Raw genomic sequence first — 14,823 nt, 5'->3', positions numbered from 1 at the left:
GGCTTTCACATTTAGTTTTCTTCTGACTCTGTGATATTAGGGCATCATATAAAATTATTTATAGCGTATATTGTAGTTTCTTATTCCCTGACTTTTACATACCAATTTTCATTAAAATCTGTTTACCCATTTTCTTGTGACTCGGTGCTGATATGGACTTAGCAACAAAAATCCAAATTCATGAACATCTCTTATCATGGCTGGTACGCTAAAAATGTATATGACATAAATGATCAGAAATTTAATACTATATAACTTTACTTATAAAGTTTTTATTGCTAGGACCACTAATAAAATTTATATTTGAGAATTAAGTTTTAGGCCTTCCTCTTAAACTACCATTTCAACTCAGTGTGAATAAAATTATTTATGGCCTAGATTGTAGAGACTTTTTCTCCGACTTTACATACCGAGTTTCATTAAATTCTCTTCAGTTGTTTTCTCGTGATGTGTGTACAGACAGACAGACAGACAGACAGAAATTATGGAAAATAAAAAAGTGCATTTCCTTGTCACTGTGGACACGACCGATACAGAAATACAATTATTTTTTTAAATTCTGCGCAATGTACAGACAGAACTCTTATTTTATATCTATATATACACTAGAGTCTTGTTAATCTGAACCCCGTTAATCCGAAAGTCTCGTTAATCCGAACTAAAATATTCATTTTTTTAAAATTTCCTTATTGAAATGAAAGAAATTATAGAATGAAGATTTACTTGCATTTTATTAGTCATATTTTACTAGAATAACTTAATGTTATGTAAGGAGACAAGTTGTAACCTAGTTTTAGTCGTTTTCCCCTCTACAGGTTCTCAACTACCCTACTGTAATTTTTTATAGTGTTTTATTAATGTAACTGTTAAAGAATGGACATTTAAAATTACAATATGTACTATATGGTAGAAACTATTTTCCTCACACGATTGAGGCGCTGGCCTTCTGACTCCAACTTGGAAGGTTCGATCCTGGTTCAGTCAGGTGGTATTTGAAGGTGCTCAAATAAGTCAGCCTCGTGTAATAGATTTACAAGCACATAAAAGAAATCCTGCGGGAGAAAAACCCGGCACCTAAGCGTCTCCGGAAACCATAAAAGTAGTTAGCGGGACTTAAAAACAATAACATTATTATTAGAAAATATTCTCCGGTTAATCCAAAAATTTCGTAATCCGAACAGACTCCGGTCCCAATTAGTTCGGATTAACGAGACTCTACTGTACATATATAGATTAGAAATTTGTAGTCTTTAATTTCATCACTGTTTTAGATTTAGATTCTGCTTAAGACATACCAATTTGTAACTTTTTACTGGTGTTTCCAATTCGATCATGGCTGAAGATGACATAATGTAGCAACTTTACAAAGGAAAATTGAATGCGTCCTCCTATTCAATACATAACTCCCCGTTAGATGTAGTAATAAAAGTCAAACATGTTTCGACTCGTTTGAGCCATCTTCAGTGAAAATAGGGGGATTGAAGTTATTCATATAATAGAAGCTAAAAAAAGCCAAAAACCTAACGAAGGAACAAATGAAAAAACAAAAGAAACATGACAGAAAATAAAAAACAATTCAATATACAGTAAAACCATGATTATCCTCCCCTCGATTAACCGTGCTGCGGATTATCCGTGGCCAAAAAAAACCCTCCAAAACTGAATGAACGTACTCTTGATGTCAAGAACAATAATAACAATAATAATAATGTTATTGGTTTTACGTCCCACTAACCACTTTAGACGGTTTTCGGAGACGTGGAGGTGCCGAAATTTTGTCTCGCAGGAGTTCTTTTACGTGCCAGTAAATCTACCGACATGAGGCTGACGTATTTGAGCACCTTCAAATACCACAGGACAGAGCTAGGATCGAACCTGCCAAGTTGGGATCACAAGGCCATCACCTCAACCGTCTAAGCCACTCAGCCCAGCTCTTGACGTCAAGGTATCTTGATATAGTATTCTGTTTTGGAGCGACTGTACATTGACTCTCTGACTCCTGAGTCCACGATCATAAATTACAGTAACTACTGTACGTACATGCACATAGACTGGCAATTGGCATTTGAGACATGACTTCATACATTTTTTTACTACGTAATTTTATGTTGTGTAAAATTAACTTTTAACTGTTCCGAAAGAAGAGGGATGCTATTCAAATTCAACAGTCACAAACTTTATTATCCATTCCATTGTTGACGAATAACGTACTGTAATCTGCCCTCTCCCAGCCCACAAAGCGTAGAGTATGGTATGGTGGTTATTTCTACTTTAGAATAATACCTACAACTCGTTTGGTAGCGTGTAACATCTCCGAATACCGTACATAGATCTTTCATATTGTTCTCTGTCAAGGTTAAATATTTTCACCACAGGCTACTGCATCGTAAATATTTCATAATGCACAGGAAACGGAAACCAGCCAGCAGTCCGTCATAGTCTCCGCTATTACTAGACAGGTAGGCTATACTCTGTACTGTAGTGGAAAGTAAGGAAATGTGAGTGTGACTGATGAAGTTGAACATTTATTTTCCGTTCTAACAGCCGAGAAATGTTGTGATCGAAATCTGCAGTAAAAAGAAAATGTAGTTTTAACCATACAAAATAAAGTTAATATAATCGAATGGTTAAAGAAAGCTGAACTAGTCTCAAACTTAGCATCAGAGTTTGGTGTGGGTGTGACAACAGTGCGGGACCTAATGAAGAATAAAGACAAAGTGTTGCAGTTTGCGGCGAGTTCTGACAGTTCGCATGGATGTAATACAGAATTATTTAAAATGGTTTTACTTGAATCCGCCTTCTCAATACACCTTTCAATGAGAGAAAACTATTTATTTAACCATACATGTTTTGGGAACTCATCCATTCCCTTCATGAGTTATCAGTTCAAAGAGTAAAACAATATAACACTATCTTTTGCTTCTATAATTCAGAGAAGTACTGTTTCCTAATTTACCATATCAATGAATAAAGAAAATTTATGAAATATTATAAAAATGATCAATACATAAAATTTGTTGAACTGAATGAGAATAATTTAAATTTAAGATCTTCAACTTCTTCTTTTTGTTCCTTAAATGATCATATGCTAGCCTATACAGTGGATTATCTTCTGCACTTCTCTCATTTAAACTTGATTCAAAATTATTTTTTTGTGCAAGATAAATTTCTAAACTTTCCAAAACAGTAAATTTTCCCTTTTTGGCCAAATGTATTAATTCCGTGTCATTAGAAATGTCTGTAAATTTATGATTCTTTTCAACCATATGTTCTCCCACTGCCCAATATCTTTCATGTTTGACTGCATTAACATGTTCTTTGTACCTTATAGCCAAACTTCTTCCAGACTGTCCTATGTAATCGTTGTTTACATGTTCGGCATGTTAATTTGTAAATTCCTGATTTATTAAATACACAATTATTCTCTATCTTATCTGAATTGAAAATTATCTTATTATTATTATTATTATTATTATTATTATCATCATCCGTTTTGTATGCGATATTGCTGTTCTTTTTCCTGAAAATTTTAACCAGTTGATAAGAGTGCTTATTTCGAAAAGTTAGTACTGCAGATTTCTCTTTCTCCTTTCGCTCTTTAATTAAAGTTGTTTTTGGTTAATTTTTCACTTTATTTATCATTCTATTAATAAATTTTCTGTAATATCTGTTGCTAGGAGGAATTTGATTATATTCACTGAAATTCATTGGCAGTTTTTCATCACGTCACACACATTTTGCCAGGCGTGGGTTTCATCTCAAACTTGGATTCTCAAGTTTTTCGCTCCCCCTTAACTAATACCAATATAAATGGTCCGTTATCAGACATTATAAATTTTCCAGCTAACTCATTCCTGGTTGCCAGTGTTTCGCCCTCATGTGCTAGGCTGGACTAGGTACCAACTGATGAGCCCATTTATATTGGTATTATAAATTTACTCATTCGAAACAAATATTTCAGATTCCCTTTGGGAATCAACATCTATATGAATCGTGTAGTTTCAAAAACCCCTATCTCCAATTTTCACGAAAATGGAGATTAAGATTGATTTGATTTTGCTGTGGGCATGTCCACCGCTGTATACTATTAGTACGCATCAAAACCCGCTCTAACAGTTCGAAATTCAGTGTCAAAGTACGGGGTTATTTTCATATTCCGCCATCTCCAACGCCTTGCGCTCGGCGATAGATAACATAACCCGCCATCTCCGCCGGCCAATAGGAAGGCAATACGTAACCATGTGTCAGGCGCGTGAGGAGCTCTTGGCGCGACAGTGAGGAAGCATTTGTGTTGACACAGTGTCGTGTATTGTCTATTACTAATGGATTCACCTCATAAATGTATTGAGAAGTGTAGCCCTGGCAAGGCTAGGAAGAAATTACGTAACGAACAGCAGTGGAAATGCAAGGAAGCAAAAATATCAAGGTATGTTTTATTATAGTAACATTATGTTATTACGTTCCTCTCTTGTGAGCACAATTGTAGAACTGTATCAGAAACTGCACTTTTAGAATAAGCTTTAGAAAACATGTATTGCTGCATGAAGTCGGCGCACGGTGTTGTGCCGGATCGGTCGTTCTCCTGTCACAAAAATGGCCGCAGTTCGAATCTCGGCCAGTGCACGTTCGATTCCTGAAAGCCCGTATCATTGTGGCTTTGTGCAGCTTCTGATATTACATTCTATGGTCACGTTGAGAAGCGAACTTCCCTTTCATTTTCGATGCAGGCCATTCATAAATACCTATGATATTTTAGTAAACATACATATTCTCGTAAGTGAAAAGGGTATTTATTACACAGGTACTCCTCGGCTGGACCTCCTGTCACACCAATGTGCGGCCATAAATCCAAGGCCTGCCAGTGCGGAAATATTTCTTTGTTGGATGTGAAGTTTCATTCGGTATTCTACTCTACAGCATCAAAACTGCAGCAGGATAGTTTCATTATCAAGCATGTTTCTTGCATACCAGCGGCGAGACGCAGGCCGGGTAACAGTATCAGGTCCGGAAAAGCTCACACATTCAAGTACACTATTCGGAAACGGGATGGAACGATGGCACCAGTTTGCCGAGAAGCATTTATGGGAGCTCTCCTATTGAAGAAGGACAGAATTCAAGGGGTACTAAAGCGTCATTTTGAATCTGGGGGAATGCCTGTGGAGAGAAGAGGGGGAGACAGAAGAAGCTATGCCAGTAAACCAAAACGTGAGCCCATCTGTAAATTTATTGAATCGTATCGTGCTAAAGAGCCGCACTATTGCCGTACCAAGTCAGCGGCACGTATGTACCTGCCATGTGAACTAAATATCAAAGAAATGTGGAGACAATACAATACCACTGTTGAACCTGAATTGCAGGCAAAGCACGCCTTCTTCAGGAAGATCTTGAATCGTAACTATAATATTGGTTTCGGAAGTCCGAAGACTGATGATTGCTCAACTTGCTCACAACTTGACGAGGAACTAAAAAACTGCACATCAGAACATGCAAAAGTTGCCCTGCAGACCAAGAAATGAGTCCACAAGTTAAAATACAGTGCATTCTACGAATATTTAAGAGAAGAATATGAGTCTATTCAGTCTGTTTCCTTTGATTGTCAGAAGAACATGCTATTGCCCAAGCTAAATGACCAAAGTGCTTACTTCAGCAGGCAAATAAATGTGTACAACTTCACTGTAGTGTTTGGAAGCTCTAAGACGTCACTGACGCACGAAAATGTGATGATCTATTCATGGAATGAAGCTGACTTTCGTAGAGGTGCAAATGAAATTGCAAGTTGTTTGTTTCATGCTCTCAACAGCATTGACCTATCACAAAAAAACTGTACGCCTATTTGCAGATGGATGCGGCGGACAAAATAAAAACAGTATTCTTGTGGGTATGGTTAGTAAGTGGCTTCTATATGCACCAGTGAATATGAAATAAGTTGAAATTTACTTTCCTGTAGTTGGTCATTCGTTTTTACCACCCGACAGGGTGTTTGCACGTATAGAGAAAGTTGTTCGAAAAAGAGAAGTTAAGCCAGAGGGATACAACAATATTTTCAGTGGACATGGGAAGCTTCTCCAGCCTGGTTGTGAAGTACCAATATTTGACTGGAAGACTGCTGTTCGACATGTTTTGAAACCTGTCGGCTCGTGGCATTTTCAGTTCAGTCCTACGAAAAGAATTTGTCTAAAAAGGAAGAAAAGCAATATATTGGTACAAGGGGAAGTTGCTTACCGTTGCACATTTGGCCAGCCAAAGAGTGTGTTAAAGAGAGGCAAAACCTTTTCTGTACTGGTTCCACAGTTAATCGAAAAAGGCAATGTTCCATTAAAAAATGCAAAAGTGAAGGATGTGTGCAGATTGGTTGAGAAACATTATGGGGCTAGATGGAGGGAGCTTGCAGATCTCCAGTTTTATGTTTCGCTGGAAACATGACAGGCTGAACATCGTTGCAGTATGACAGAAGAGCAAGAGGAAGAAGAATACTGTGACCAAGAGATGATTCCGTATCCTTGTTGTATTAGATTGCAATAATATGATTATGTTTTTATTCTTCAGAGACAAAACCATTCCATCGCAATGAACATTTAAACATTTAAACATTTTATACTGTATTTCATGTTTTCAGTACGTTTTACATCTCAGTGTGCTACATAGATGTTAGTAAGTGAAGTAAACAAAGTTCCTTTGAGCATTAGACAGTAAGGGTATGTTTGCAATATCTATGTTTACTTTCAAACCCCGCCATGTCCACCTGTGACTTTCAAAACCCCCTATGTTCTAGATAAATATTGCCCTAGTACAAAAATGTAGAGATGAAATTGCATACATTTTGTGTATTTTGTTCAATATGAGCTAATTAAAGCAAAAGTAAAGAAAATGTTAAAAAGGAGTGTAAAATGCAGTCATGGCAGTTTTTTGCCCTTCCTGAAAAATTTATTTTCTTGGAGATAGGGGTTTTTGAAACTACACGACTCATATCATCCCCCTTAACTATTCGTGATGATGGTGACTCTACAAAGACGGACTGTCAATTCTGAATTTGTTGACACAGTGCTTTCGTCCTGTTTTTTTATCATATGACACGCAAAAAAAATTTTTGGACTAAGAGGTCCACAACGTCATTTAAACACTTATTGTTCATTTCCGTCTCATTTCATTTCGTCCTTTTCTTCATGGGTTTTAACACACTTTTTACCTTCAACTATAAAAATGTTAACCTATTTTTCACTGAGGATGTCAAGCGAGTTGTTTGTTGCTCCATCTAATGATGTAGATATGTATATATTGAATTGTCTGCTTTTTTTCATTCAATCATTATGTTTTTGGCACATTTTTAGCTTCTATTATGTTAATAACTTGAACCCCCCTTTTTCACTGAAGATGGTTCAAACGAGTTGAAACATGTTTGACTTTTATTACTCCATCTAATGATGGAATTATGTATTGAATAGGAGGACACATTAAATTTTCCTTAGTAAAGTGAAAACTGTCAATACGGAATGATTCCAATATCTTCTAATATAGCAAGGTCGAACCTAGTACCAATTATTTAAGATACTATACTAATCTAATAGTATTGAATAGGTGGACCTTTCCTTACCCTTTAATAGTAAGAGTGGGATGTATCAGACCCTACCAACTGACACCGGGGCATATGCAGGTGAATTTATCCCACAAGCCCATTACTAGAAACACAATCTGACAGCTACATTGACCAAACCGTGCAGCCCCTTACTCAGTCACGTGGGAACAAATATGAGCCCCTTCAAATACCACCAGATTGACCAGGACTGAACCCACCACAATTCATTCATTTCATTACACAAAATAATGAAAGACATGTATGGCCTTGATCAAACCGGGTCTGACCTTGGGTCTCTATGATAAATCGAGATGGAGAATATTTGGAATTTGAAAAAAGGAATCAGGAAATCAAAACTGAGATTTGCCAATAATTGTCATTTTATCAGAGTCTGCAGAAGATCTGGAGAAATTCCTGAATGGTATGGACAGAGTCTTGGAGGAGTACAAGATGGAAATAAACAAGACAAAAACGAAAGTAATGGAGTGTAGTCGAACGAAGTCAGGTGATGCAGGTAATATTAGATTACAAATAAAGTCTTAAAGGAAATGGATGAATATTGTTATTTGGACAGTAAAATAACTAATGATGGCAGAAGAAAGGACATAAAATGCATACTAGCACAGACAAGGAAGGCCCTTCTTAAGAAAAGAAATCTGCACACTTCGAACATTGATATATGAATTAGAAAGATGTTTTCGAAGATTTTCGTCGGGAGCATGGCACTGTATGGAAATGAAACATGGGCAGTAACTAGCTCAGAAAGAAAGAGAATAGAAGTTTTTGAAATGTGTTGTTATAGAAGAATGCTGGAGGTGAGATGGATAGATCGAATCACGAATGAAGAGATACTGATTCGAATTGGTGAGAGGAGAATGATCTGGTTAAATCTGACATCTTAAGACACCCAGGACTTGTTCAGTTGGTTTCTGAGGGAAGTGTAGGCAGTAAGAATGGTAAGGGGTAGACCAAGGTATGAATATAACAAAAGGATTTAGAGTAGATGTAGGATACAGTAGATATGTAGAAAGGAAAAGGTTAGCACAGGATCGAGTGGCATGGGGAGCTGCATCAAACCAGCCTACGGGTTGATAATCGATCCAGGTAAAAATACCTGATCTGGGCATAAATCAAACCCGGGCCGCTGACCCTGTAACATGGGCCTGGCAAGACATCAGCGCACAGGATAAAATTTATCATCAGTTGTACAGTGGGTACGGCAGTCGACATGCACATGCGCACTCCGAGCGCTGTATTCATATCCTCATGATGACTCGCTGCATAGCCAGGAGGCGGTCAGTTACTCAAGTTTGTGTATCGTGGGAAGCCATAAAGTGATACGTTTCTTGCAAGAGCAAGTGTGGCTGAATTACAGTAGAATTAATTAGACTGATGATAATCATTCTTGTTGCTTAAAGGGGTCTAACATCTAGGTCATCAGAACCTAATGGTACGAAATGAGACAAAATGCAATGACAATTTAAAAGTACAAAATTCATCCTCTGATCAGAATTCAAAACGTGACGATGAAGAATGAATGGATGAATATGAACTTAAAACAATCAGTGGATCTGACCCACAATGCCTCACCTGGCCAGAAACTATATAACTGACCAAGGGACTGCTTCCAAAGCGCAATCCTGAAGCGATGATGCTTGTTGTCTAAAGGGGTTCAAAATCCAGGTCAACGGTCACTCATAATTGTTCTTGTCGCTAGTAAAGTGGAACTATGGTATTTCTCAAGTTGCGGTACTAATCAAAAGTAACGTAAACTGACGGTGTTCCAAACATTATGGTACTACTCACAAGTATTGTACGTCGCACAGGTAACGCAGACCTATGGTGTTTCTCACATAACGGTGCCATTCGTAGACAACGCAAACCCACAGCGCACCTCATATAGGTGTACTAAACACAGGGATTCGTACTATCCCGCGGTGTTCCGCACATAGTGGGTACAAATCAAAGGCAATGCAGAACAAAGTGTCGCTCATATAGTGGTACTAATCACAAACCTATTGTGTACCTAACATAGTGGTACTACTCGCAAGTAAAGGCAACCCATGGCTTTCCCCGTGTGATGGTATGGTACTAATCACAAGTAGTTTCATGGTTCTAATTCAATCATCCCTTGGTCGCCCCTTTTAGTCACCTCTTACGACAGGCAGGGGATAGGCTACCATGGTTGTATTCTTCGTCTGCGTCCCCCACCCACATGGGGGGAATTAATTATATAACCGTATTTACTCTCGTATTAGACCTTTTTTCCCCACTTTTACAGCCAAAAGTAGTAAAGGGGGGTCATATATGCGATAACCTCAAAATTTTGTGCAGCGAACACACTACTTCTAGGCTATAAAGAGCTATAAATTGTACGTGTAAACATTCTATACTCTTATTTAACAAACTTAGAAAGTGTTTAAGTTATACTGGCTATTTTCGTCGGAAGGCAGTATTTCTAAACGTAAAAAAGACAATGGTGAACACGACTTTTAGGCCTATGGTACATATAAAAGTCCGTTTTAGTTACTCATATCACGTCTTTCGTTACATCTCATTAACTCCTCTGGTGAGATTGACGTCAGGAAGGGCATATGGTCGTAAAAACTAGCTACGAAGATTCGTCTCGCTTCATATTCGACCCCGTAGAAAAATGGGATAAGGGTATCGTGTTATCATTTAATTAAATATTGATACAAAAGAACTTAATGGCCAGTCATTTGTCTCTAAGTTCAGCAGTAGGCCTACCATACAGCAAACCTGATCACTGCTTTCATTTGAATTATCGCCTTGCGCCGCCAACTTTCCTGTCGTGCTACCGGCGTGTCGGAAATTCATGTGACGTCATCTTCACTGGCATCTCACCAGTCGCGTCAGCCGTGCTTAATTCTCTTTGAGCCATGCACTACAATCGAGAGCATACGAGGTCCCGTCTTCTTGAACCTTTTAAAAATAATTTCGTTCCCGTCTATAGAGTCTAAACAGTGTGAATCTATTCCCAAATGGTTTCTGGAGATGGTCTCTGATATTCCCAGTTGGTGTATATGTAAAAGAAGCCACTCCTTCCGAATACAGCCGTACTGTAGAAGGCATGCCAAACCATCAGCTGATAAATAGGGTATGTTACGAGTTGTACTTCCGAATGTAATACATAGTAACTGGAAACATTATTTTGATAACTGCGGTTGTTGAAACACAGACCCTTATTTTTAAGTACATTTCATGCTTGTTCTCTACATTTATCACATCCGCATTTACGTAAACAGCTGTCCATGAGATAAGGTTTAGGTTAGGTATATTATCGCCCTGATAGTGCCAAAAGTTCCTCGACGGAAAGAATAAAAATAAATAACAGGAAAATATACCGCATTTATGGATATCTACAGGTGTGGCGGTAATGCATTTTATTATCATAATGTTTAATTCCGTACATTCGTTGTCTCCCATATTATTAACGCATACCCTAGTATGTTTTGTTTGGCGTCCCCGAAAATCGTTTAAAGTACGTGGGGACATAAAATTATTCTTATTATTAGGTACGTTGGAGGGTAAAACAATTGTTTTAATTGAACAGCTTTTATCACATTTCAAACTTACTTCTCTCCAAATATCTACCTATATTGGCCCGAGTTGCGAGATATTAAACGACCACTTTGTTAATGATCTCGCTTGCTATATAAATAGCAACAGCCGCAAATATTTCTCAACTAAAGTAAACTCGTTTCCTCATCCCGAGGTGGTACAGCTCTTTTTAGACACATCCCCAGTGGAGGGGAGTTACATGTACCGCTTTTACCGCATATCAACCTTCCTGCCATTCGTAAATCTCTGGCAGTACGGTACCGGGAATCGAAGTCAGAACCCCGAAAACAGCAACTAATTGTGCTAACCATTACGCTGGCGGACATTATTAACTATAAAACACAGACATACAGCATGACTGATGCATGCTTGCAATGCGCGGGTTGGACACGAAGATAGACCTATTCACCTATATGTACGACGTCATCAGAGCTGCAGTAGACCTACGCTACAGAGGCGGGCATTTCTTAACTACGAAACAAAGGTGTACCGGTACAGCATGGATTCAACACGTTTTCATTGCATAGGTCGTACGGACGAAACTATTCACAAATTTATGCGATGTCATCAGAGCTGCAATAAGACCTGTAACCGCTTCGAAGCGGAATCGTCGTCGTTCTCTGAAGAATTACGTTAGGGGGTCTTATAGGCGAAATTTATTTTCATTTTCTTCGTCTCGAAAAACCAGGGGGGGTCTAATACACGAGTAAATACGGTATTACACAATTGAAATACCAGTGGAATTCACGCTTAAACAAAGAGTTTTGATGTATGACACATACGTAACAACCGAGTCAAATAGAGAGGTGTGTAGGCACTTTCAGGAGATTCTCTGCAAGACAGAGGCAGTTTTTTATGATAAGATAGTATCAAGATAATATTATCAACCTGCTCCCCCCTGATCTTACTGTGTGCGACTTTTATTTGTGGGGAACCCTAAAAAATAAAATTTACAGAAGTAATTCTTACACCATATATGGACTTAAAAGCAATAAAACTACAGTAATTAGGTCAGTTATGCAATTGGAACTCATGCATGTGAATAGCAATTTTATTAAAATATGCCAGGAATGTTTGAATTCTGAAGGACACCTCTTTCAACGCCACCTGCAAAAAAGGCTGGTACTCATAAATGAGCAATAAATGTAATAATATCAGTAATAGAACATGCGGGAGGCTATGAATATATTGCTCGGAACATGCATGTTGTCTCCTGGCCCCGCTGGGGGTGGGGCACACTGTATGCAAAGAAACTAAGACGTGGTACTCTACCGTGATGGCAGCGTCCGTCTGTATGTAGTCGATATCCCTGCCTCTGAGACCCAGCTCATCGCTCCCTCGGTTTACGGAGCTCACCACGCCTGCAGTGATGGTGTTGGACAGAGATAACGGACTGCCTATGGCCACCACCCACTCACCCGGTTGCAGGTCACGAGACGATCCCAGCTTCATTACTGGCAGGTTTTTCTGCAAAAGAGAAATTCTGTTAGGACAGTCATCACAGGTTGGATGTTGATTACTTACCAAATGCTAAATAATGACCTGTTAAATGATAAATAAAGTTGTACCACCAGTCAATACTATATGATGGATTACATAATAATATTCCACTCAACTCTCGATTTACCATAATCGGATCAACCTCGTTGCGGCTTAACTGCGATATAAAAAACGCTAAAAATGCAGGAGTGTTAGGAGTTACAGTAACACAGAATTACAAAGGGTCGGGATAATATTGCCAAGTCGTAATAGCAGCAGATGTGGCGCGACCTTGCAGTTATGTAGTCTGAATATTTTTCCTTGCCTTATTAGTTTCAACGAAAAATGCTGTTTATTTTTCCATTTATTATTGTGCTAAGTGCTACTTTTACTGCAAGGTATTGGGTAAGTTAATTAAAAAAAAAAACAATACACAACTGTACTTACAATTCACTTGATCTATTTTTAACTCTTTGCGGGTTAACCGTGATTTTATTATCCGGGAAGCCTTAATCCTATATTATCCCGGTTAATCGAGAGTTGAGTGTATTATTAATGGATATGAATTTCATGTTTTTGGTCCGTATTGAACTGAGAATAATATATAAGTAATAATAATAACAACGTAAACGTTTCCACCTTTTCAATACTAAAATATATTCACAAAATTATAAATTACACGGTACTAGTGTATACACAAATGTTTTGTCCTCTTTAAGGTCTTCTTCGGTATGACTCTTTACAAATCAAAATCAAAAAAAAATAATAATAATAACAACAACAACATGCCAGCGAATGCCTCTCGGTGAAATACAAATTGAAGGAGCTGGAAATCCTAGAAAGAAGAATACTACGGAAAACCTTGGGCCCAATCCAGACTGAAACTAGCTGGAAACTTCGGAACAACAATGAAGTCTACAAAACTGTGGAGAAAATTTCTCAGACACCACGAAAAAGAGGAGGATGTCATTTCTCGGACATTCGTACAGAATTGACAAAAGCAGACTAACCAAAAATTTATTCTACTACCTGTGGAACAAGAAGACGAAGACAGCGTAGACTGAGGAAGTTCTTATGGGCCTAACTTAAGAGAGCTACCTCAGCGGCTCACAACTTATAATTTATGATCTATCAGTGTTATTATCCTACCTTTCAGGAACTTTTCAAGTTGCTTTACGTTGCACCGACACAGATAGGTCTCACGGCGACGATGGACAGGAAAGGGCTAGGAGTTGGAAGGAAGCGGCCGTGGCCTTAATTAAGGTACAGCCCCAGCATTTGCCTGGTGTGAAAATGGAAAACAACGGAAAACCATCTTCAGGGCTGCCGACAGTGGGATTCGAACCTACTATCTCCCGAATACTGGATACTGGCCGCAATTAAGCGACTGCAGCTATCAAGCTTTCAGGAACTGACAATATTAACCAATACTGGATGGCACCTTCAGTACCAAAAACTCTTCTATGGGCTCATTATCAAAATGTAGGACTGAAGCAAGTTCTAATTTATTAAATGTAAAGTATTTCTGAGATGAAATTGAACAACTAGTTGAATGTCGAACAGTCCATCAGTACCGACACCGAGTTTCATGTTAATGGATGTCCACAACTGAAATTACACAAGTGGCATCTGCTGAAAAACTGAAGTTTGTATTTAAATTTCAAATGTTAAGGAGTATGGGGTACTGAAAGTATTAGCTAAGGATGGATGGTGTTTGCACTGCCACAAACTCATCACCACTGACAATGAATACCAGAGATGTCACGGAGATACAATCTAATTAGTATGATATTATGACTTTCTGTCAATGCTAGGGCTACTTCTCAATTCCAAAAAATTGCTGGTTCTGAGTTCCGGTAATGAAGTCGTTGAGCCAAATTCAAAGAGCATTTTCATTATCAAAGGAGTTTCCTTGGATATTTCTGGTCAGAGAATGGAAAATTCAGAAATCATAGGGCACAAGATCGAGGAAATGATAGGGGGGAGAGTGGGCTGGAAAGATCTCCCAACCACGTTTCTGGATAGTTGTTCTTGTCAAGGAAGAGGACCAGTATGGTCCAACCTTTGATGCTCTGTCAGCTCCCGTGAAGCAAACACGGTTTCATGTTTGTGTAACATTGCTTTGCGTCACTTGACATAACAATCGCGTCCAAATTCACTCCACACAATCTGCTCAGCAATCGTGCATT

At 38.4% G+C, this 14,823-nt stretch overlaps 1 protein-coding gene across 1 annotated transcript in view; it reads right to left on the bottom strand.

Moving 5' to 3' along the window:
• Positions 1-14,823, bottom strand: part of HtrA2 (HTRA2-related serine protease) — a 69,453-nt gene that overhangs the window by 33,124 nt on the left and 21,506 nt on the right. The window contains exon 4 of the mRNA XM_067156816.2: positions 12,428-12,622. Coding sequence (XP_067012917.2) covers positions 12,428-12,622 — 195 coding nt within the window. The remainder of the gene's footprint in view (positions 1-12,427; positions 12,623-14,823) is intronic.

This window comes from Anabrus simplex, chromosome 12, assembly GCF_040414725.1.
Source record: "Anabrus simplex isolate iqAnaSimp1 chromosome 12, ASM4041472v1, whole genome shotgun sequence".
Classification (NCBI taxonomy): Eukaryota; Metazoa; Arthropoda; class Insecta; order Orthoptera; family Tettigoniidae; genus Anabrus; species Anabrus simplex.
Note: the sequence above shows the minus strand (reverse complement) of the source record. Positions and strands in the feature narration are given on the sequence as shown.